The sequence below is a fragment of the Schistocerca cancellata genome, chromosome 1, assembly GCF_023864275.1.
Source record: "Schistocerca cancellata isolate TAMUIC-IGC-003103 chromosome 1, iqSchCanc2.1, whole genome shotgun sequence".
In the NCBI taxonomy this organism is placed as follows: Eukaryota; Metazoa; Arthropoda; class Insecta; order Orthoptera; family Acrididae; genus Schistocerca; species Schistocerca cancellata.
This window is the reverse complement of record NC_064626.1, coordinates 359,081,606-359,105,105: the sequence shown is the minus strand read 5'-3', so window position 1 is coordinate 359,105,105 and position 23,500 is coordinate 359,081,606. Positions and strand designations below refer to the sequence as shown.

Sequence of the window (23,500 nt, the reverse complement as noted above, 5' to 3'; positions counted from 1 at the left end):
CACATATGTTAAAAATCTGAAATGATTTTTCCTTTAATATTCAGCAAAGCAATCAAGGTTTTAAGCAGCACACAAGAAAACAAGTTATTAACGTACACCTATGGAAAGGAATAAAGAATAAGTGTAGAACATACATATAAGCAGAGGCATAGATTCTTGTTTCTTTAGAATCAGTATCTAATTAAAACACTTCATACCATCAATCCATATTCCTTAATCATTTGATGATGTCATGTTCTAGCGAGTAACTTGTTTAACATGTCACTGAGCACTTGCTGCATCGGGATTTGTTCCCCTATAACTTGAGCTGAGTATCTTTTCTTGAGTAAAATTGTGTCTGATATCAGTATGTTTTGTACTTCTGCAATAGCCACTTGTTTTGGACAAACCAGCTGCATCTTTGCTATCACAATAACATTTAATGAGATCATGTTCAGGGCATGAAGATACTTCTTTTTTAACCTCCGTAGCCAGAGTTCCTCATGACATGCTGAGTCCAGGCCCATGTATTCAGCTTCAGTAGTTGATAAAGCAACTGTGGGTTGTTTCTTGCTAGGCCAGAAAATTACAGCTCCTTGTGATTTCAACAGAAAAACACTGACTGACTTCCTGTCCTCTTTGTCTGCTGCCCAGCCTGCATTATTGTAACCTGTGTTGTTGTTGTTGTCGTTGTTGTTTTTGTTTTTTCTTCCCTAGAAGATTACAACTTAAAGTTCTCAGTGCCTTTGAAGTGTCTCCTGATTCTCTTAACTGCCTGCCAATGAGGCACACTTGGAGCACTGTTGAAGTGACTTACAACTGCGATTGCATATACAAAATCAGCTCTGGTTCCCATCTGCGCATACATCAAACTGTGTTTAGTTTCTCTATATGGAACATTTTCTCTCTTCATTTGTCTTGAGTGTCATATCTAGTGTAAGTACGTGATTGTAACAATATAACAAAAAGGATAATTCCTAGCAATTATCATTTTCATTGTATTGTTACTTTATGTCCTGGATTTTCCATTGTAAGTATGTGGTTGTTATTCACAGGTGTTGATACTGTTGGTTGTCCATGTTATATTTATTTTTAATATTTGTCCTTTATAAAAGATAGATCTATCCATAATAGTAACCTTTTGCAATCTCTTAATATTCTGATACCCAAGCAACATGACACCTCTCCTGGCCCTTGTAATTTAAATTGCTCGTTGAGTTCCTTTTAGAAGCTTTCTTTCTCTTATGGGTTATTACTGGTGAACAAGTCATCAACAACAGTTAATTTGTTATTTCCGTTATTCTTCTGATAAACGCATGGATATACTGTACTTCTTCAAAAGTTAAAGTTATAAAATTGTTGCATATAGCTTAATGTTACAGTGACAAATACTTTGTTTTAATCCATAAACTGCTTTCTTAAACCTTATGATACATTTGTCCTTAACAGTTCTAGTGTTAAAATCTGTCTCGGGGATTTTGACAAAAATCTACACCTTCAAATCGCCTTGTATAAATGCTCTAAAAATGTCCAAGTGATCTATGTCTACATCATTTTTAGAAGCTAAACCAAAACATACATATCAGGGAGCATACATCTCTTCATAGTTTGAACCCTTTGTTTTTTGAGAGTTCTTCAACTGCTTGCTGTGCTTGTATCCTTAAATGCATCCTTGGAGATTTATTTTGGTTTTTAAAATCTATTTGGTGTCTGTTGGCTTTTTACCTGAAGGCAGGATAGTGTTCTCCGCGTATGATTTTCAGTATGTGACTGCAATCCTTTAATTTCCTCAAGTCAGCTGTATGATTCTTTACTTTGTAAGCATCTTCTAATGATGGTGAATCTGATTTATCCATATCTGTAGAGTAATAGGTCACATAATCATTCATCCGTATTGGTTTTGGAATGAAGTTCTGATCAGTTTTGCTGCGAGGATGCAGCATTTATGTTTGCATCTGATAAATTTGAATTTTCTAAGCTTCTCTCATCAGAGCTGATTTGATCTGGTAAAATACTTCTTGAATCTTCATGATTGTCATCAGTAATGGGATCAGATTCAACTATTTCTGATTCATCTTGCTTAATTTTTGGAATAATTTCTGGCTCCAGAGACTTTTTGAGCAGTGTTATTTCATCATTCTTCTGAACAGTATTTTCTTGGCATATCACACTCTTGCTTAATTTTCATTGGTTGGGTTGAAATAGCTGATATTCCTTGCCCTGTTAACAACATCCTACCAATGTGCATTCAGTTTTCTTCTTATCTCATTTATGCCTGCTTGCTGTTGGTAGATCGCTGAAGGCCTTGCTGCTAAATATTCTTACATAACTAAGATTTGGTTCTTCCAGTAAATGCTTCTTCTAGTGTCCCGCCTTTTAAAGATTGTGTAGGTAATCTGTTAAGCTGCTATAGAGTGGCCTACTCGAATACACTTTTGGTAAGCATACATCAAAAATAAGCATCAGTCTTTTCGTACTAATATTCTGTTATCCCTTTCTGCTACTCTGTTTTGATCCAGTGTGTAGGACACTATTGTTTGACGAATTATTACTTCATTCTTTAAGAAGTTTGGCAGTTCGTGGTTCACATATTCCTTCCCATTTTCTGTGCATAAGACACTAATTTTGCTACTGTTTTATTTGTACACAAGCTTCTTGAAATTTTTAATGGTTTCCTGTACTTGATCTTCTTCACTTAATGTATACAAAAATATCTCCCTCAGATAATCATCTATTAGTCAGGATATATCTGACACCTCTAATCGATCTTGTTTCCATTAACCTACGCAAGTCAGAATGTATTAGTTCAAGGATACATTTTGCTCTCGACTCAGAATTTTGAAAAGGCAATTCTGTCTGTTTATCTTCCAAGCACATAACATATGGAGACTCAATAGTTCCCATGTAATTATTGCTGTTGGCCGTACCTTTTTGCAAAGCTCCCATTCTGCCACGGCTTAAGTGTACTGTCTTCTATTTCACATGTGGAAGTCATTTAATAGTGATACAAACTTGGCTCTACTAAACAATTATCTGGTTGGGCCACTTTCTATGTGCCATTATCAAGCATGGGTGTTGTTAATAGATTCTTTTCCTTATTGTAAATGCGACTGTCTCGTTTATCATAGGTAATGAAATGTCTCTTTTTTTCCACTACTTACACAGAGTAAATTTGTGCTTGACTTTGGCATGTAGAGAACATTTGTTGTTCTAATTTTTGTCTCTCTCTCTCTCTCTCTCTCTCTCTCTCTCTCTCTCTTTTTTTTTTTTTTTACTTGTGCTTGAATATGGATGTCGCCATTTCCGCCAGTAGTTAAATTCTCATCTTTTGCCATTACCATCTGTGACGTTAACACCAATCTGCATGAATTTGTTTGAACATGTGTGCTAAAACATCAGAGTCAGTATACCAATCATTATTAATGACTTTACCTGCTGTAGTGAAGAATGTCTTGTAATTTGAAGCCCCTTCCAAAGACTTGTTAGTTCCCTTGCTTTTCCTGTGGCCGTTTCTTTTAATATGGCCATAGCATCTCAGTTTCTTTCAGGAAATTCTGTGTTAAGTTTTTGTTATCTTTCTTGTTCACTAGGAGAGCTGCAATGCTGTTCATCCTCCACTTCCTGCAACAGTTTAGTTTTAATAGTGTCTCAAGTTGTAGGTGTAATGGAATTCTCTAGTCTCATAACCATTGATTTTTAGTCATACAGTAACTATGCCAATAAAATGCACCTACTCACTCATCTTTCTCTTCCAGATTCAAAGCATTTAACTTACTAGAAGTGGAAATTGTTTTGTATACACATTCTTCTACTGATGTACAGTTCTCCAGTCAAGTTGTGGGAAGCGTTGTCAGCTGACCAGTTCTTCTGTAAAATCCTGACTCTTCATATATCCATTTTAAGTTGTCACAACCTTTTTTTGTGGTTTTTGTGTTGTGTAGGTGCATGTAAACTGCTGGATCAACTGACACTAGCATTATACACTTTTAACTTGTCTTTTACTTCACTTGAGCTGCATTCCCATACCGTTTCATGTTGAAGATGTATTTTCATTGCAAATTGCCACATACTATAGTTATCTATTGATTTCGGTTTTTCTATAAGCTGTAATGAATTTAAGGCCACAATTCCAGCTTTGAATAAATCATTGAACTTAGTTTTTTTTTGTTTCATAATTTTATAATAAACTGCATTTATTGGCTGGACAGTATAGTATGGGCTTGTGACCTGTTGTTTTTCAGTTTCATGTTCAGTAAAATGATTACAGTTTGAAATAGCACGCTAGAAAACATTTTACTATACTAAGGTAAACATGTAATATTCTAAGCACACACATACGAACAAGAATAAAGACCATTCATAAAAACTTATAGTAAAGAACATAAATATCAGCAGCACCATAGATTGCCATTTATAACATTATAAATTAATGATAAAGATATTACAAAACTCTTTGTATGTAACATGCCAACAATACTGCTTTGAATTTGCAATCTATATGCCATTATGGAATCTGCTTAAGTGTCTGCAGTGAAATGACCATTATTCTGCCATATGGCATTAGTAATGCTGTTATTTTATCTATGGACATGATTGTAAGGTAGAAATACATGTTAAACGTATTGTATTGTTAGTTCAGGGTGCTAGAGAAGTAACTGGCAGATTTTCCCTGCTTTCGGCAGTATTCTGAACCACTAATGAATGGAAAAAGTTACCCAGATAAAGATGAGAGAACAAAGTCTGAAAATCTCTTGTCAACAAAATATTTACTATCTCTTCTTGTATGTGTAATGCTTTTCCATTTGACATATAATGTGTCTGACAGAAAAATCCCCACTTTAAACAGTAAATACAAGAGAAAGGTGAACAAAAGCTGTTGCCCTTGCACATAGCGTGCAGTTTATTTTATATTGTTCCTGCAAATATACTGATGCTCTTGTATGCTTGGAATTATTTTGTTATTAATTATGACTGAAATGTGTTCCAGCATTTTAAGCACTGACACTGAATATTTTATTAACACTGTTCATTATGTAATTTGTAATGACCTGAAAGTTCTTTGATTCATAATAAATTCCAAGTATTTATCTGAACAAAGCTCATAACAGGAAATTATTCATTGAGGCTACTGTGCCTTCTAAGATTATTTTATTTTTGCAAAATGTTGCAGTATAGTTAAATAGTAACCCACATTTTTTCAGCTAGGTGATCAGAAATTTTAAATGCATTGCACATGTAAATACATTTCCATTTACAGTTAATTTTTTTGTTTATCTTCTTACCAGTTGTTTTTTAAACAATGTTTTATGGCCACACAACATATGTGATCTGGAGGCAGATGTATTCTCAGTATAAAATCATGCTTCAAATTATAAATAAATAAGTTTGGAGGCTTTTTTTCATTTCCTGTAATACATGCTGTCATTGAATTTGTATGTCTGAAGTCTGTCTACCTTCAGAATTCACATATGTTGCAGTCAGGTGTTTCATGGGTATGAGTGTGTATTTTGATGATGCTGCTGCTCTCCTCACAGATTTTATCCCAGGCTGTTGTCAAAGTGGTTATCCCGACTGAAAGGTAATGTACACAGGCAAAACCCAGTTTATTTCTTTTAACACATAATAGGTAAGTAAAGAGTTGAAAAGGGGAAAACATCACTTTCAGAATTGCAGGTAAATCTTTCTAGGTCGTTTAAATATCTGTATTCTCAATAGTTGTTATTCTCTTACTCTGATTAATGTGCTGCTAAAGAGTAGATTATACAATGTTGAGTTACGAAATTTTTAACTCCATTTTAGTAATATCTTAGAATTTCAAGAAATTTGATTGAATCTGATGATTTTTGTCTTTCATCATAAACCCTTATTGTACTGGTTTTTAAATAAGCGGCCTGCAAAATTCAAATAAAAAATATTAATAAAGTATTTTAAGACATTTTTGGGGTTAACTTTTATCGCATGATGTCTCACTTAATGAAAAATTAAAAATCAGTAAAGTAGTTCTACTGATTGGTGCTGCTATATGAGCAGCTCATTCTCTGTGTTTTGTGCTAGATACTGGTTATTTACATGTGCTGCTAGAAAGTCAGTTTACTGGAGTTCCACATTTATTTTTGTGTTGTCTTCCAGCTGAATAGGTGAGACGTATTCAAAAGTTAAATATGCGTAATCATTTCATTTACTCATCACTTTTTGATATATTCATTTACTCATTGTAATAGAAGTAGTGCTCACAGAAGTTATATTGCAAGGTAATATACTCAATTTTTCCTCCAATAAGCTACCTTCTTTCTGCCTTCCTGTCTAATTCAATAAACAAGTTGATTTCGGCAATCTGAAAATAATGGTCACGATTCTGATACGACATAATGATTGTTAACCAATTTGGAGTTCATAAGGAATTGATATGCATAGTGACACTGGTTTAATTAAGGAAGGATAGGAACACAGCAATCAGTCGAAATACCACTGGTTTTTCATTTATTATTCTTGCATATCTAAACGTCAGCTGTAAATAGCCATTTTCAGTGTTAAAATATAAGGAAATATGGAATCAAGACTTATTTACATAAAACAGTAAGCGAAACACCATGTTATCCAATTGCAGTGGTCCATTATAGTTAGTATATCATCTGTGTGTTGCCATCCAACAAACACACAGTGGTGCCTGTCATCGTAGGACTTAACTGGTGTCTAGGCAGAAGGAAACTGAGCTGGTTGTTAACAAGTGCAGCAGCCTCAGTGTGTGTCGTTTAGTGTAAGTACCCAGTTGCATTCCAATATAGTAGTTTAAAACCTTTTTTTAATAAATAAAATTTGCATGTCATCTTTAAATTGCATCGAGAAAAGCCAATTTACTAAGTGTTTGTTCGTATATTAGTGGTGAAACTATATACCAGATCTTGAGCAAAATTTCATTAATAGGTTCATACATTTGACATAGACAGAATTGTTACATCACATTATAAATTAAAAAAATTTGAAGATCATCTTGGGCTTGACTTTAACATGAAAACATTGGGATTCATAGTATGTGAGAACATAATGTATTTTTATCAATGCATCATTTTGTTTTCCATTTTGTTAGTACTTTTCAATGTCATATTGGGTTTACCATCAAACAAGTAAAACATTATTCAGCTATTAGTCTTAGTGGCAAGGTATACAGCTATTTTGTTACAGTGTTCCTTGCAAGCAGAATACCACAGTTGGAGCTACACAATACATTACGTAAGAAATTTGTGGCAGTAGAGGATGTTTGGCCTGAACCTGGTTAAATTAGCCTTGACATGTTGATCTTCAGTATTTTACTTTGATGTCAACAGATCTTCATAAAAATGATTTTTATGAACTGCTGTATGCTGCTTTTGGGATGGACTGTAACAATATAATGATAGCAGAGGTGATGTGTCACAGATGATGATAATGATGATGAGGTCCCATACTCCTAGACAGAGCTTAGGGGATGATGCGGGGGCCCGCACCGCCATACTAGGCAAGGTCCTAGCGGTGGTTTGCCATTGCCGTCCTCCGACCATAATGAGGATGAATGATGGTGATGAAGAAGACACAACAACACCCTGTCATCTCGAGGCAGGTGAAAATCCCTGACCCCGCCAGGTATCGAACCCGGGACCCCGTGCCCGGAAAGCGAGAATGCTACCGCGAGACCATGAGCTTGAGTCGCAGAAAGGCACAACAAAAAGACTGTTGGAAAGTTAGCTTTTGGCCAACAAGGCCTTTTGTCAAAAAATCCCCCCCCCCCCCCCCCCACACACACACACACACACACACACACACACAGAGAGAGAGAGAGAGAGAGAGAGAGAGAGAGAGAGAGAGAGAGAGAGAGAGAGAGAGAGATGCAACTTCGCATGGCAGCTCCTGGCTCCAGCTACCAGAGACCGTGATCATGTGTGAGTGAGTTGCGTTTGTGCTTGAGTGTGTGTGTGCGTGTGCGCGCGCGCGCGCAACTCAGCATCTCCGCTATATGGTGAGTGGCAACTATCCTTTTCATTATATTGTTTATGCCTCTTTTATATTAATTATCGAAGGGGTCACTTAATCACTCTGATACAAGCAACTATGTTAGATTTAAAGCTTTTGACAAATTTCAAATTGGTATAGGACTATATTTTATCAAGACAGTCTTCAAAAAGGTTTTAATTTGTTATTTCTACCGTGATGCAAGAGTTCTAATATTACATTTATATGAACCTATTAATGATCTTTTGCATAAGATTTGGTGGATTGGTTTACCACTAATATATGAACAAACACATTGTAAATCATCATTGCATGATGTAGTTTAAAGATGACATGCAAATGTTATTTATTAAAAATGGTTTTGAGCTACTGTATTTGACTGCAACTGGGTACTTACACTACATGACACAAACTGAGGCTGATGTACTTATTGTAAACAACCCCCTCAGTTTTCTTCTGCTTAGGCATCAATAAAGTCATTTGATGACTACACATGGCATATTAACTGGAATGGATCATTGCTATTGGATAACATGGTGTTTTGCTAATTATTTTATGTAAATTAATTTTAGTTCTGTAATTTCCTTGTATTTTAACACTGAAGATGGATATCTATAGCCAAAATTTGGATGTGCAAGAATAATGAATAAAAAATCAGTGGGATTGCAATGGATTGCTTTGTTCCTATCCATGCTTAAATAATAGTTGTTGTTACTATGACTGATATATTTTCGTTTCAAGTTTACATTTTCTGTGTGTAGGGTTTGAGGTACTCTGAACTTTGGTAAACAGATTGTTTATTAAGGGAAGAAAAACTTAACAGTGGAAATAGGACGATTTTTGAATGTCCCCGAATTCGTAAATAAGTACCAGATTGACTGAAGACTTGAATCTGGCAAGCAACCTGTGCACCTCAAGGAGCTGACAGTCATCCCCTTAACTTGCGGACACAACCACTCAATGGCACTATGTACAGTGATATGAGTTGCAACCGTGGCCTAATGGAATGAACCCCATTCAGCTTTTAACATTCAGCAAAGTACATTTGTGTTTGAGAAAGCATTGCTAGAATTCAGATCTTAATGCCAAAAAGTCCGTGACAATACCAATTGTGGAAGAAGAAGAAGGAGGATAAATTTTGAACTAAAATTGTTCGGATATACTATCAAAGTTGAAGAAAGATTGCAGCAGTGGATTTTGAATTCAGGAGAGCGAATATGTGACTTAGGAGTAACCAGCAATGAGGAACCTAAGCATTTAGTCTTGTGTAAATTGATTTGATCTTACATGTTAATTATCATACAGCACTTGCACTTCCTGCACAATAACTATATGATTTAATTTCTGTGTTTATAACTAAAGCGAAAGTGAATGATTCACTATTGTTGTTTACTTTGTGTCTGTTCTACAAGTATTTACATTGGAGAAAATAGGAGAGAACATGATATGATGAGCACTTTGTCAAACAAACAGCTGCAAAGGTGGACTTGAGCATTTGCTATAATGCTGGTTCCCCTTATGAAACTGCTATGTACTAAGAGGAGATAACTTTTGTGTATGTTTGATTTGTATTACTTAAGAAGCAAATAAAATTACACAGAAGAAAAGATTAAAAATTTATGTATCTGAACTTTCGCTGAAGTGTCAGAGGTGAAATGTAACTGCATGAAAACCTGCGAACCAAACATGACCAGACGCTGTTTGCTCATGCTCCTCTACAATTTGCACCTGAGAGAATGCTCTTTTTTCTGATGTTAATTCACTCAGTGTTGACCAGTCTTAAAATAACTTTGCATGAGAGATTACATTCCAAGAATTTAACAAGCAAAGTGCGCTAAATTTTGTAATAAATCAAGTCAGTTTTATGTCTAGTTGACTACTCAAGAGGAGGCAGATACATATACGTGTTTAATAATATACATTCTAAGACAGAAAGAAACAATGATGCACCATGAAGAAATTACATGAATGTGATGGAAATAGAGAGAAGTGATATGAGTGTACAGACAAATGATTACAGTTTCAAAAAAAATAATAATAATAATAATAATGATTTATTCAAAAGAAAGAGCTTCACAAATGGAGCAAGTCAGTAATGTGTGGACCACCACTGGCCATTATACAAGCAGTTACTCGGTGCAGCATTGATTAATAGAGTTGCGGTATGTCTTCCTGAGGGGTATCCTATCACATTCTGTCCAGTTGGTGTGTTAATAGTCAAAATTCTGGGCTGGTTGGATAGCTGTGCCCATAAAGCTCCAAACATTCTCAATTGGGAGAAATCTGGCTGCTTCACTAGCCCAGCTAGGGTTTGGCAAGCTTGAATATGAGCAGTAGAAACTCGCACCATGTGTGGACAGTTATCATCATCCTAGAACATAAGCCAAGGATGGCTTGCAGTGAACGGTAGCAAATCACAGCATAGAATATTGTTTATGTACCACAGTGGTGTAAGGATGCTGCATATCACAATCAAAGGTGTCCTGCTATGAAAAGAATGTCATCGCAGACCGCCACTACTGGTTGTCGGCCTTATGGTGATCGACAGTCTGGTTGGTATACCACTGCTGTCTAGGGTGTCTCTAGACATGTCTTCAGCCTGGAATCCCATTGACTGAAATAGAATTTTCTTCAGTGATGAGTTCTGCTTCGAATTGAACCTGATGACTGGCGAAGGTGCACATGGAGATGCCCCCAACAGTCGTGGCATACCGATCAGAATCTCGCCTGCAACTACGAGTGATGGTCTGCAGTGCCATATCTTTTCATAAAGGACCATTTTGGTTATCATCCATGGCACCCTTACAGCACAGTGGTACGTTGATGGTACTCTACGCCCAATCTTGTTGCCCTCCATGGCAATCCAGCCTGGGCTTACATTTCAGCAAGATAATGCCTGCCCATACATAGTGAGAACTGCTACTGTGTGTCTTTGAGCGTGCCAAACTCTACCTTGCCCAGCAAGGTCATTGAATATCTCACCAGTTGAGAATGTTTTGAGCATTAAGGCCAGTGCCCTTGAGCCAGCTCAAGTTTTGGATGATCTGACGTGTCCTTTGGACAGAATTTGGTATGGTATCCCTCAGGAGACAGCCAACAACTCTAGCAATCAATGCCAAGCTGAGTAACTTCTTGCATAAGGGCCAGAGGTGGACCAATACTTTATTGACATGCTCAGTTCGTAAGCTCTTTCCCTTGAAGAAATTATCCAATTTCTCTGAAATTGTAAAAATTCGCACATTTGCACTTTGCAGCTCGATTCCTCTCATACTAGCAATACATTAATGTCTGACGCAAAATTTTGTGTTGTCCATATTTCGGGCAGTAAATGGACATTAAAGATTGGCAATCTGGCAGCACTGTAATCACATGTATGGTAACTACCTCTGTCAGGAGGTAGAGTAGTGCTGTGCAGTTGGTGCAGTGGATAGCGTTTTGGGTTGACACGCAGGAGGTTGTGGATTCCATTGTGGCTCGAGGCATATTTGTTTTTATTTGCTAAAAGTATTCTGCGTGGTGTGGTATTTGGCGTCTTAATCATCATACAGCAATTACAGAGGGTCTTCTACAAAATATTTGCAGTTACATACTACGAACACAAAAATGGAAGTACAGTCACTTTCATCACTCAGCTTTTAAAGAAGCCTTTTGCGTGTCGTGAACACGAATTGTTTTGCGATACTGCATTTATTAGATTCCAAACGTGTTTTTTGTGTATGCGCCCCAAATGGACTCATCGAAATTATTTGCAAAGCACATTGCTAGCCCTACTAGTGACGTAAGGCCCTAATGAAATGTAACGGATCTAAATGAGGCAAGAATAATAGTTTGTATTAATCGATGGGACCATTGGTGGGAGGGTACACACAAAGCAAGTTTGGAATCTAGTAGATGCAGTGGTGCGAAACAGTTTGTGTCCTCAATGCACAAAAGGTTTCAGTAAAAGATGAACAATGAAAAAGATTTCATTTAGAGTTCCTTGTCTGTTCTATGTAACTGCAAATGTTTTGTGGACAACTCACTTAATCTCTATGTAACGATGAAGACTCCAGATATCATTCCATGCAGACTACTTCCAACCTCCTGCATGCCAACCCAAAACACTATTCATTGCCCCAAATGCACAGCACTTCTGCAATATCCTGACAGAGGTAGTACATGTGATAACAGTGTTGCCAGATTGCCTATCTTTAACATCCATTCACTGCCTGTAGTAAGCACAGGACGAAATTTTGAGAGACACATTTTTGTATTGCTAGTATGTGCGGAATCACGCTGCAAAATAAGTGTGCAAATTTTTGTTGGAGTGAAGGAAACGGACTGCTGAGGTTGAGGAAAAGGGGTAGAGTTCGAAAAAGTCGCCCAGAACCCCAGGTTAGGGGAGACTTATCAGAGGGGACGAGAAGGAAAGACTGATGGTTGGGGGCTACACCAGATGAGCTTTGAAAACCTGAGAGCGCAAAGGTGGAACGTAAGGTGATACACAAGACACAGGTTACTGGCAAAACATCTTGCATGATTTAATAAGAACAAAAATCTAAGTGCATTGTATATGATAGGGGTTTGGGAGGGTGGCAAAACAAGACAGGCCATAACGTGAAAGAGAGTGAAGAAAGGAATAGTAACTGTGAGAAAATGCTGATGTTGTGGCACTCTCACCTGTGAAGTTCTGAGAAACAGATGTCTCGGAGCAGAATAGCACATGTGGAGAAATAGGCACTGAGGTCATGACTGTCATGTTATAGAGCCCATTCATCCTAACTGATAACTAGTATACGGCATGTTGTTTCACAAGGGATGGTACATGTTTTGCCAGTTACAGGCATGGTATAATTGGTGGTGGGAGGATGCATAGGGAAAGTCTTACAGTGGAGACACTTCCGGGGGTGGGACCTATAGGGTAGGGAGATAGGTGCAGGAGGAGCATAGGTACCGCCAAGGATTTTGCGGAGATTGGGAGGATGACAGAAAGTTACTCTAGATGTGGTCGGCAAAATGTTGGATATAATGGACCTCATTTCAGGGCATGGTTTTAGGAAGTCATAACCTTATCAAAGTAGCTGATGAATGCATTCAAGACCAGGATAATACTTGGTGGCAGTTGTTGTTTTGGACGGATCAGCAGCACTAGGATTGGATGTGATGGCCCAGAAACGTGCGTTTGAACTACGCTGATGGGGTAATTATGTCCAGTGAAGGCTGAGGTGAGACAGGTGGTGTGTTGCTGTAAAGAGTCTGCATTGGAACTAATATGTTTGCCTCGAATGCCAAGACTCTAGGAAGTGAGGATGAAATCGACATAAAGAAAAGTGGCATGGGATTTGGAATAGCACCATGTGAAATTTAATTGAGAGAATGTATTCAGAGATTCCAAGAATTTTGACAGATTAGTCCCACCGTGAGCCCATTATGCAAAGATGTCTCTAAATCAAACCAGGAGCTGACGACTTACAGATCCCAGGAAAGCCTCCTCCAAGTGACCCATGATAAGGTTGGCATTGGAAGGTTCTGGTTCACATGGCAGTGCCCCTGATCTTTTTGTATGTGTGGCCATCGAAGGTAAAGTAGTAGTTGGTAAGTTTAAAGGTGATCAAGGTGAGGAGGAACAATGTCATGGGTTTGGAATCAGGTGAGCACTGACAGGAAACGTTCAGCAACAGGCAGGTCATGTACATGGGATTGTTAGTATAGAGGGAGATGGCATCAATGGTGACAAGCAAGATGTGTAGTGAGAGTGGGATGGGTACATATTTCAAATGATCTAGGAAATGGTTGGTTCCTCTAATATAGGAGAGAAGTCTTTGTACTATTGGTTTGCAGGTATTGGTCAATTAAGGCAGAAGAGTGTTCAGTGGATGCTTTGAAGCTAGCAAATATGAGATGCCCTGAGTGATTGGGTTTTGGATCTTGGGAAGAAGGTAAAACGTGGTGCTGTGTGGTTTCGGTGGGGTAAGAAGTTTTGTGTATTGAAATATTAGTCCTTCTAAGGGACCTGAAGTTTTAAGGAGGGATTGCAGGTCAGTTTGAATCACAAGGGTGGGATCTTGATAATGACAGTCGTCAGCTTTTAGGGAATGAAGAGCCTGGAGTTCTGCAGAGAACAGATTGAGGTCTTGTTGTAGGGATGTGAGGAATGAATGTGAAACAATGCAGGAAGTGAAGAATTCATGAAGGCTTGTAAGGGATGATTTTTAAGTGGTGGTGGGGTCATAACCGGAACTGTTCAAAGCAGCGTTCAATTTGTTGTGGGAATGGTTTTGCAATTGGGTTGCAAAGTTGATATTAAATGTGAAGGAAAGTAGGTCCTTCACCAAAGCAGCATGATTAAATGCCGGTTTATGGCTGAAAGCGATAGTAAAGACACTATCCATTTCCTAGATCATCATAAGTCTGTGCTCATCCCACTCCCACCACACACCTTGCTTGTCACCATTGATACCACCTCCCTCTATACCAACATCATCATGTATGTGATCTGTCTGCTGCTGAACATTTCCTCAAGTCAGTGCCCACCTGATTCCAGACCTATGATATCCTTCATGCACATGTTAATCAGCTTTATACTTACCAACTACTACTTTACTGTTGAGGGGCAGACACACACCGTCAGGTGGCTTGCGGAGTATGGATACAGATGTAGATTATGTGTATGGCCATGGGATCCAGGATGGCTTCTTCCTATGCCAACCTTTTCATGGGTCGCTTGGAGGGAGATTTCTTGCGATCCACAAGTCTTCAGCCCATGGTTTGGTTTAGATACGTTGATGATATCTTTACCATATGGACTCATGATGATTTGAAATTCCTGGGATCTCTGAATACCTTCTCCCAATTAAATTTCACATGGTCCTAGTCTGACTCTTATGCCACTCTCCTTGATTTGTTCGGATGCAGACTCATTGCAGCAATGCACCACCATTCTCACCTCAGCCTTCACTGGACATAATTACCCCAACAGCCTAGTTCAAAAGCGAGATTTCTCGGACCATCAAGTCCAATCCTGGCCCCCTAATCCCCCCAAAAAACAACTTAAGAGTACACCATTTGGCAAACAGTATTATCCTGGTCTTGAATGTCTTAGTCAGCTACTTTGACAAGACTAAGTCTTCCTAAAATCGTGCCCTGAAATGAGGTCCATTCGGTCCGACATTTTGCCCACCACACATAGAATAACTTTTTGTCGCCCTCCGAATCCCTGCAGTATCCTTTTCAGATGCTGTGTTCCTTCTGCACCCCTCTCCCTATCCTATGAATCATACCCCTGTGGCCAGCTGTAAGACATGCCCTCATGTGAGGAGGAGGAGGAGCCTCTGGCTCTGAATGCTTGCAAATTTTAGTACTTTATAAATATAAAGTTATCATTGTCAGAGATAATGCCATGGTGCTGGCATGGACTCAGGTGAGCTGCAAAACAGGTAATCATTCAGGAACAGAAAAAAAACTGCAGTTCATGTCCACAGCAGTTCCTCTAAAATTTACATCTGATACTGGTGCTATAGCAGTTAAATTTGCTGCCACCTTCTGAATTGAAAGTATATAAAGGAAAACGTACAGTGAAGCTAGTTGCTTACTGGGAGAAATGAGAGAAATGTCACAGAAGTGTGGAGCAGTTACAGGTGTGAAAGAAACAGCAATGTGCCTACCCATTCATTAGCAATCTGGAACACAGTGTTTCTTAATTGATTTAATGTGGATATTATCTTGATGACATACTTGTCCATGTTCTTGCGGTTATCCAGCTGTGTGGTTATAAGTTCACAGAGTAATCCGACTTTCCTTGTAGGGCCACAATCTTCAAATGCCCTCTGTAACTTATCCCAAACTTCTTGTACATCACTGCTTTCTCTATGTGAAAAAAGTTCACTGGATGAGTTGATAATATCAGCTTGATATTGCCTTCTGGTCCTTATTTGTGTAATTTTGCTCAGTGGTCTTCAGTGTACCATTCGCTACATCCCATAAATTGTCCAAGTGTAAGTATGGTTCTAGGTCAAATTTCCATGTAGTCTAGTTCTTGCAACCTACGAGTCTCTCCATTTGCGGAATTTGTCCTCCACTCATTTTCATAATTACTTTTACTTGCAGTGAAGACAGTATTAAACTATGCCACAATCGGCTTCTCCCAATAGCTTTCACTGCACATTTCCAGGACTATTCCAATGATATTTCCTTGTATGTGTCAGAATAATTATTGCAAAAGCATGCTCTGGTGCCTTGGTCCATAACCTGTGGGAACTAGCGCAGCAAAATAAATAATTCTGAATACAAAAAATTCAGAAATAAGACAAGCTATATTTTAACATCCCTTACATAGAGCAGCACATTTACAGTACGCAGTTAAGGTAATGCCACAGAGTATACAAAGTAGTCATAGAGGTTTATTGCACTCCATGCACCACACTTCGCTCCATACACATGCACATACAAAATTATTGTTCATATATCCCGAACATCATCTGTACTCCAAATTCTGCAACTAGATGTTGGTTTTGTGTGAACAAATTTCTACAAGCTGTAACAAAAAGCTTTGTAATGAACTTAGTGAGAAGTTGGTAGCACTGCCCCACTTTAGAAAGTGTGGATGTAATATCTTTTGATAAGAGATTGATAATGCAGCATCTGGAATACTCAAAAGATCTAGATTTAGTAGAGGATGTAGAGAATTCAGGTGATATTTGAAGGAAATCACTGTTGAAAAATCATGCACTTACTTTAGTGATTAGAGGTATTTGCAATAACTGGAAGCTATGGCTTATTTAGGAGTAAAAGATTAGAATTCATTGATACTTTGAATGTACAGTTTATGTTACTACAGTAAGCATACATAGTCGAGCTTAATTGTTGATGATCAAGGAGCAATAATTCAAGCCTGGTGACATATTTGCATATTTGCAGGTTACTCCAGAAAGATCTAATTTCCTTTTAAATGAGCAGAAAAATTTCACTATTTGTTATGGTGCCCCACATTTATTCATGTGCAAACACAATAATCTGTTTGGTGTCTTCATGTTCAAAAGTTCTGTCATTTCATTCAAAGACACTGATAAGAGGATTGAAAACACTTGCATATCGGTAAAACTCACTAGCAGTCACACTGTTGCTCCAGCAATCAGAACTTGCATAGCATTAAAGAATTGTATATTAATACAGCAGGGAACAAAACCAATAGAATTCATGAACAGTCTATTTGAATACCAGACTATAATATCTTTATAACCCAAATAGGTGTGCATTATCTCAAAAATGTCCAGTAGAACTTGAAACAGTGAGAAGTGTAAAAGAAATTCTCAATTCCATGCATACGATTGACAAAAAGACAGGTAAAATCACAACACTTCCCTGTGTTGTAAGACTGATAAAAACTGTTAATGTTGTTATTCAGTTTTATGTAGAGGAACAAACTGGAAGTATAACATTTTTACTGGTGAGTGTGTTGAATCAAGATGCCATAGAGGATTGGTTTTCGTTATACTATTGGAAAGATAGCTACGACTGGAACCGAGCAATAAGAGCACTAAAATGCTTGCTCCAGACAGTCACTACTAACTCCATCATGGAGTCTCCTGATGCTACAGATTGTGAGAATAACAGCATTTGAATGATCTTACTAAATGATTGTGAGTTTGTAAATGAAAATCATTAACTAATTAACTGATGGAGGGTTCTGAAAACACGGAATACGTAAACACTATTGTTTGAAAAGGGAGTGGCTTTGAGGCTGGGAATATCTTCTTCATCTCAAAAAGAACTTACTTTCTGAATAGTGTTTAATAGCTTACTTTGGTGACTACTTTGGTCATAAACAAACTGAATCATTTTGTTGTCTGAACTGTTAGGAGACACTTATTTGTAGCTAAGAGGTTCATAGCTTCATGAAAAGGCTACTTAAACTGGCTGAAATCCTCACTTGAACGTTATCACTGTCTAGATGACAAACAATTTGCAGAACACAGGCTGTTTCTTTTAAATCTTATTACTAAATGCAAATTGTATGGCATTGACAGTGCAGTGCCCAAAGGAAAATCTGTAAAACTTGGTCAGAACTCATGGTAATAAAAAATTGTTGTTAAATGCCAAATAAAAAAATGTAAAAACAACATTATTATACTGCACTAATCTGTTTCATTGTCTTTCCCTTATCACCCTTCCCCATTTAGCTGAAAGGAAGTAAGATGTTAAATCTGAGAAAAACATTATTGTTTGTACCAACAGTAGATATGCTGGCAGCATATTGAAGACATTAATTTTAAGGTCGCACATTTTTGTTGTAAGGTCGCACATTTTTGTTGTTTAGCAGCATCTTTGATATTTAGCTGTCAGTAGTAGATAAAATGGTGCTCAATGTAAACTAATTGAAATGGATATAAAAGTATAACTGTGTATAAGGAAGTTTCCACAAAGGCTTATAAGGAAGCAAAAATGTTTCTTAAATAAGTTTCGGTTGAACTGTGAAAAATTTACTATCATTATAATTCCCCTCATTTCCATACAAATACTTGTGTGTAAGATGAGAGTATGTCCATGGTGTTGGCACCAGACACAACAGTACTAGAGTTTTTCATGTTACATGAGTTATTATAGGATCATTTATTTTGTTAGTGACAATAATGAAACTTCTCTATCTGTTATTGATCACTCAAAATTTGGATTTGATGTACCATATTTACTCGAATCTAAGCCGCACTTTTTTCCAGTTTTTTAAATCCAAAAAACCGCCTGCCGCTTAGAATCGAGTGCAAAGCAAGCAGAAGTTCTGAAAAATGTTGGTAGGTGCCGCCACAACTAACTTCTGCCGTCGAATATATGTAGCGCTACACAGACATGCTTTGTAGGCACAGAGATAAATACTGGCACCAAAACCTCCGCATCAGTAAAAAAAAAAAAAAAAAAAAAAGTGGAAGACAAGCCTTTTTTTCTCCGCCCCGAGTTTCGACCACTGCATTTTCATACATTATCCAACGAAGTAATACGAATTCCGTATTGTTCATCTTCGAATGTAGCGGAATTTCAATGTACTACGAAAATCCGTCTGGCAAGACTGTTTGGGATGTTTGTCAATATGGCCAACTCTACTTGTCAATATGGCCAACTCTACGTTCTGAATTTTTTCCTACCTGTGAGAAGAGATGTTGCTAATAGGAACTTTTATGAATTGTGAATCACATGCAGTATTCTCTTCACCATAAGAATAATACAAATATAAACATTTTGCCATGTATTCTTTCGTGTTTGCTGCTATCTCATTTAAATCCTGTCTGCCTAATAAACTACGAAACTAGAGTGAGACAACAGCAAACGCGGAAGAATATACGTATCGTGTCATGTTTATATTCGTATTATTCTTATGCCTAATAGTGATACAGTCAGAAATGAAGCACGGCAACTGACTAGATTTTTAAATCTAAGATGACTAATTTCTGTGCAGAATTTGATGTACTAAAGAAGCGACCGCAAAGATTTTCAAATGGAGAAAAATTTTCGCCTAACTCTCGTTCAGAACATGCTCTATCATACGCAGTCTATTATTTGGTTCTTGTTGATCATTATCAAAGAAAGCAGCAGTGTAAGTAACAACAAATAGCAGTCTCTTGCCATTGTTTCGCTAATGAGATGATTCCTCTCCCTTTTTCTATCTTTCCCCCCCCCCCCCCTCCCCGCACTATCACAATGCGACAAACAATGCATGACGCAGTAGAGTAATGCATTTTCAGCTTAGAGTGACGTAAACACCTATAACAAAGAAAATGGCACTTATCAGATCAAAGCAAAATAAGCAGTTGATTCAAACCAGACAAAGCACGTGAAAAAGGAAGAGTATCCATATAAATATGGACGGAGCGCCTGACGCATAGCAATGGCTACCTGGTAAAGCTTAACTGCTGAGCTTACGACTCGAACCAAACTACTGTAGCTGTATCGTCTTTCATTCGACCTAAATTGTGTCTCATATTACAATGGACCAACTTTGTTTCGATTTGGAGGTGCGACCTAAAACTTCTCTCCCCTTGAATTTCGAGTCTCAAATTTCAGGTGCGGCTTAGATTCGGGAATTTTTTTTCCCTTTATTTCGAGTCTCATTTTTCAGGTGCGGCTTAGATTCGAGTGCGTCTTAGATTCGATTAAATACGGTAGTGATATTTTTGGCTTTGGTTGTGTACGTTCATTTTAACTCGAGACAGGAGCAGCCTGATACAGAAAATGGTATTTAAGCAGCAACACATGCCTGTTTACTTGTACTAGCTGCAGCTCTGCTATTGAAGCTTAAGGCTGCTGCCTCCCATCAGGCAGATTTATCAGTGCTGTTGTTGATGAATGATATGCAGGGATCTGAGAGAATGGTCTTACTTGCCAGCAATTACCAGCAGTGAAACAGCAGTGCAAGAAACCAGATCTACTAAATCACTGTGGTGGCTATAGTCTTGATTTTTCTAGAAGGCTTTGAACTTTTTGTGAGCAATATCAATCTACTCTAGAAAGTTTGCTTAATGCATTGATGTGAAATATATGTCAGTAAATTAATAGATTAAATTCAAAGAAATTGAGAATAACTGAAAAATTTTCCCATTATATCTGCAAATGAAAATATTCTGAACGTAAAGGTAGGTTAAAGGAGGTTTTCCCCCCTTAATCCATATCAGACAAACAGCATGGCAACACAGGGCATAGAGATGTGATGTCAAGTGTATAAAGTGTGTGATTGCATAAATTCAATATTTATTGAAAATCTTAAAGCCGTACATTCTACATTCAGACATAAGCTTGCGAGAAATGTTTGTAAGCATTACTTTTCACTCCTTATTTATTCCACGTATCCCAACAGTAGAAATAAAATTCACATGTTGTTCTACTGGAGCTAATCAGCATTCATTTGTTGAAAACTCAGGAGAAACTGTTCTTGAGAAACCACAACCAATTGACATTACAGATGGCTGTGGGGTGAACCACTGGCATACAGCTCTATGGCTGAGTACTGTTGATCAGTAACCAATGTTATTCACCAACAAAAACAGCAGTGTTGCCAATTCCGTGACATCATGCTATAGGGTAACTTCACTAGCACTGTAGCGTAGCCTGCAACATCTGTTGTCCAATGGCAACTTCCCTGTTTCTCCATAAGAATGGGCAATCTGATTATTACAAGTTCTGTGATGAGACATTTGCAAGTGTTAAATGGGTATGTCTTCTGTTATGATAAATTGTTTTAAAACTACCACTCGTCTGTTCTGCAATTTGCTTTGGACATATCTTGTAAAGAATATTGAGGTGGTAGAGGTATTACCGTAATTTACACAAATTATTGAGCATTGTTGACATCTTGCCTGTTGGCTTTTGTCTCAGTATTTTTGCCCATGTTTGGTTAATGATTTTTCTGATTTATCAGCATGAATGGGCGGCATTCTCAAAGATTCACACTTAGTTGTTGATGGCAGACTGGAATTGAACCTTTGGCCAGAGGTTATATGTACTCTCCTCGGTAATGCCTGCAGAGCTTGTTTCCCTGCTCCTTACTGCTATAGTTTCGCTATTGTTATTTGCAGCAGATATTTATTTCAGAACAGGAATATGGGACCTGTTAATCTTGAGACTTTCTTTTTTCTTGTTAAAACTGTTGTTGTGTTTATGAATTTCAATGGCTTCCCAGAACAATTGAACATAGTAGCTCACCTCCACATCAAGAATCTGTATGTTGGAAATAAACAAGTATTGCAGGTAACCTCCTCCTTCCACCAACGGATGTTAGCACAGTGACTACATACACCTCCAACCACAGGCTCGACTCCAATCAGCCACCAGCAGTGGAGGAAAGATCACTGTGAATGCCAGTACCTAGTGCTTGCGAAACATCGGAAAAATCATTAAACAAACAACAGCCAAAGATCCTGAGACTAAATCTAACAGGCAATTTATAATTATTTACAAAGTTTCTCTATTAATTCCTTATAGTAACAGTGAACATGATATTGTTTTTGTGTATATCATTACTTACACACTCTTCACCATCATGGTTGTTTAGAGAAGTAACAAATATATGAGGACATACTGAAAAGCAATGCCTCTGATTTTTTTAATGTTAAACCTCTTAAAAATTTTTTAAGTAAAACAAAATTAGTTAACACCCTTCGTCTTTATTCTTCATGCCTACATATTTATTTCTCATCAGTCACCCAGAGGTCAGTTTGTTCATACCATCACTGTAGTTTGTTTGACTTTATTGACAGAACCCCAACTTTCCTCTGCTTGCACCTCTTCATCACTGTGATGTCTTCGAAGGTCTTCAAATTTTGAAAACAGATGAAAATTGAATGGGGCTAAGTCAGATTTGTAGGGAATATGATCCATAGAAGTGAACCCAAGGTGTCACATTGTTGCAGTGCTCGTGTGTGGTCCGGCATTGTCATGCTGGAAGGGGAGGGTGCTACATGTGTGGACAAATTCTTCGAATTTGATTACAACACGCTGTTTCTCACGCCCTAGCTTAGTTATATTACACATTGCAGTGTTATATTCTACATTTTGGAACCCTCTAAAGGCAGAGGATTGCAAATATGTTGACAAGTAGAATAAAGATTTAGAATGTTAATAATGTTAGTTTTATATAAAACCTTTCGATTTATCACAAAAAAATCAGAGGCATTACTTTTAGCTTGCCCTTGTAAAAAGCTTAATGTGGTTGAACTAAAGATAAATTACTGAAAAGAATATTTCTCGTGTACAGATGTGCTTTTGGATCTTTCATTTGTGAATGGTTTTGCTACAGTAGAGCTGGTGTCCAAAAGGGGAAGCTGCAAATTGTACTAATATAAACTGTTGGGACAGCAGAAGATTGATACAAAAGTCAAGTATCCCATTCAAGAACTCACGTACTTACCAGAAGATGTATCAGTATTTAACTGCAGACTATACAGTATAACAAGCGTGCATGTGCCAGATGGTTGCCTGTGCCGAAATCTTGATATCTGTGTCAAATGATGACTCATCAACATAAGTGATGAGGCCAGTACAGAGAGCCTCAGATTGAAACTAAAGATTGTACCTTATGCGGTACATTCTCCACTTTACAGAGTAGGTTGTCATATATAATGCTAGCATCAGCATTAAACTGTGCAGTTCGTTTGCTGGAAAGGGTTTTTTGTGTCTGGTGTATTTAATTAGTTGTGCAAACGGATGCACAACTCCATTATACTTACCTCCACGAACAGTTGGTCAACAGTATGTATTGCCACTGCATCACATTGTACCCCTTCCTAACCACCTCTTTCCTCTCTGAGACAATAGTGCATGCTACCACAGTGCATTGGCTACCAATAGGTGGAGTGGTCCCAAATTTTTCCAGCAGAAGAATCTTAAGCAGCATTTTAGGTGGTTTAGTGTGATAGTAATAGTCTTATCGCTTTTCTGTACACTTCTACAACTTGTTCCAGATGTAGTGAAAATAAACATCACTCAGAAAAACAATTCAAATAATGAAAACAAATTGTGACTGTTGTTCATAAGCATCGTCTGCAAATTGACTGTTGTAACTGGAGATAGAGGA

General features: G+C 37.7%; 1 protein-coding gene across 1 annotated transcript in view; it reads left to right on the top strand.

Annotated features, from left to right (window-relative positions):
- LOC126174308 (U2 snRNP-associated SURP motif-containing protein) overlaps positions 1-23,500 on the top strand; it is a 162,534-nt gene that overhangs the window by 58,591 nt on the left and 80,443 nt on the right. Inside the window, exon 10 of the mRNA XM_049921025.1 lies at positions 5,514-5,557. Coding sequence (XP_049776982.1) covers positions 5,514-5,557 — 44 coding nt within the window. The remainder of the gene's footprint in view (positions 1-5,513; positions 5,558-23,500) is intronic.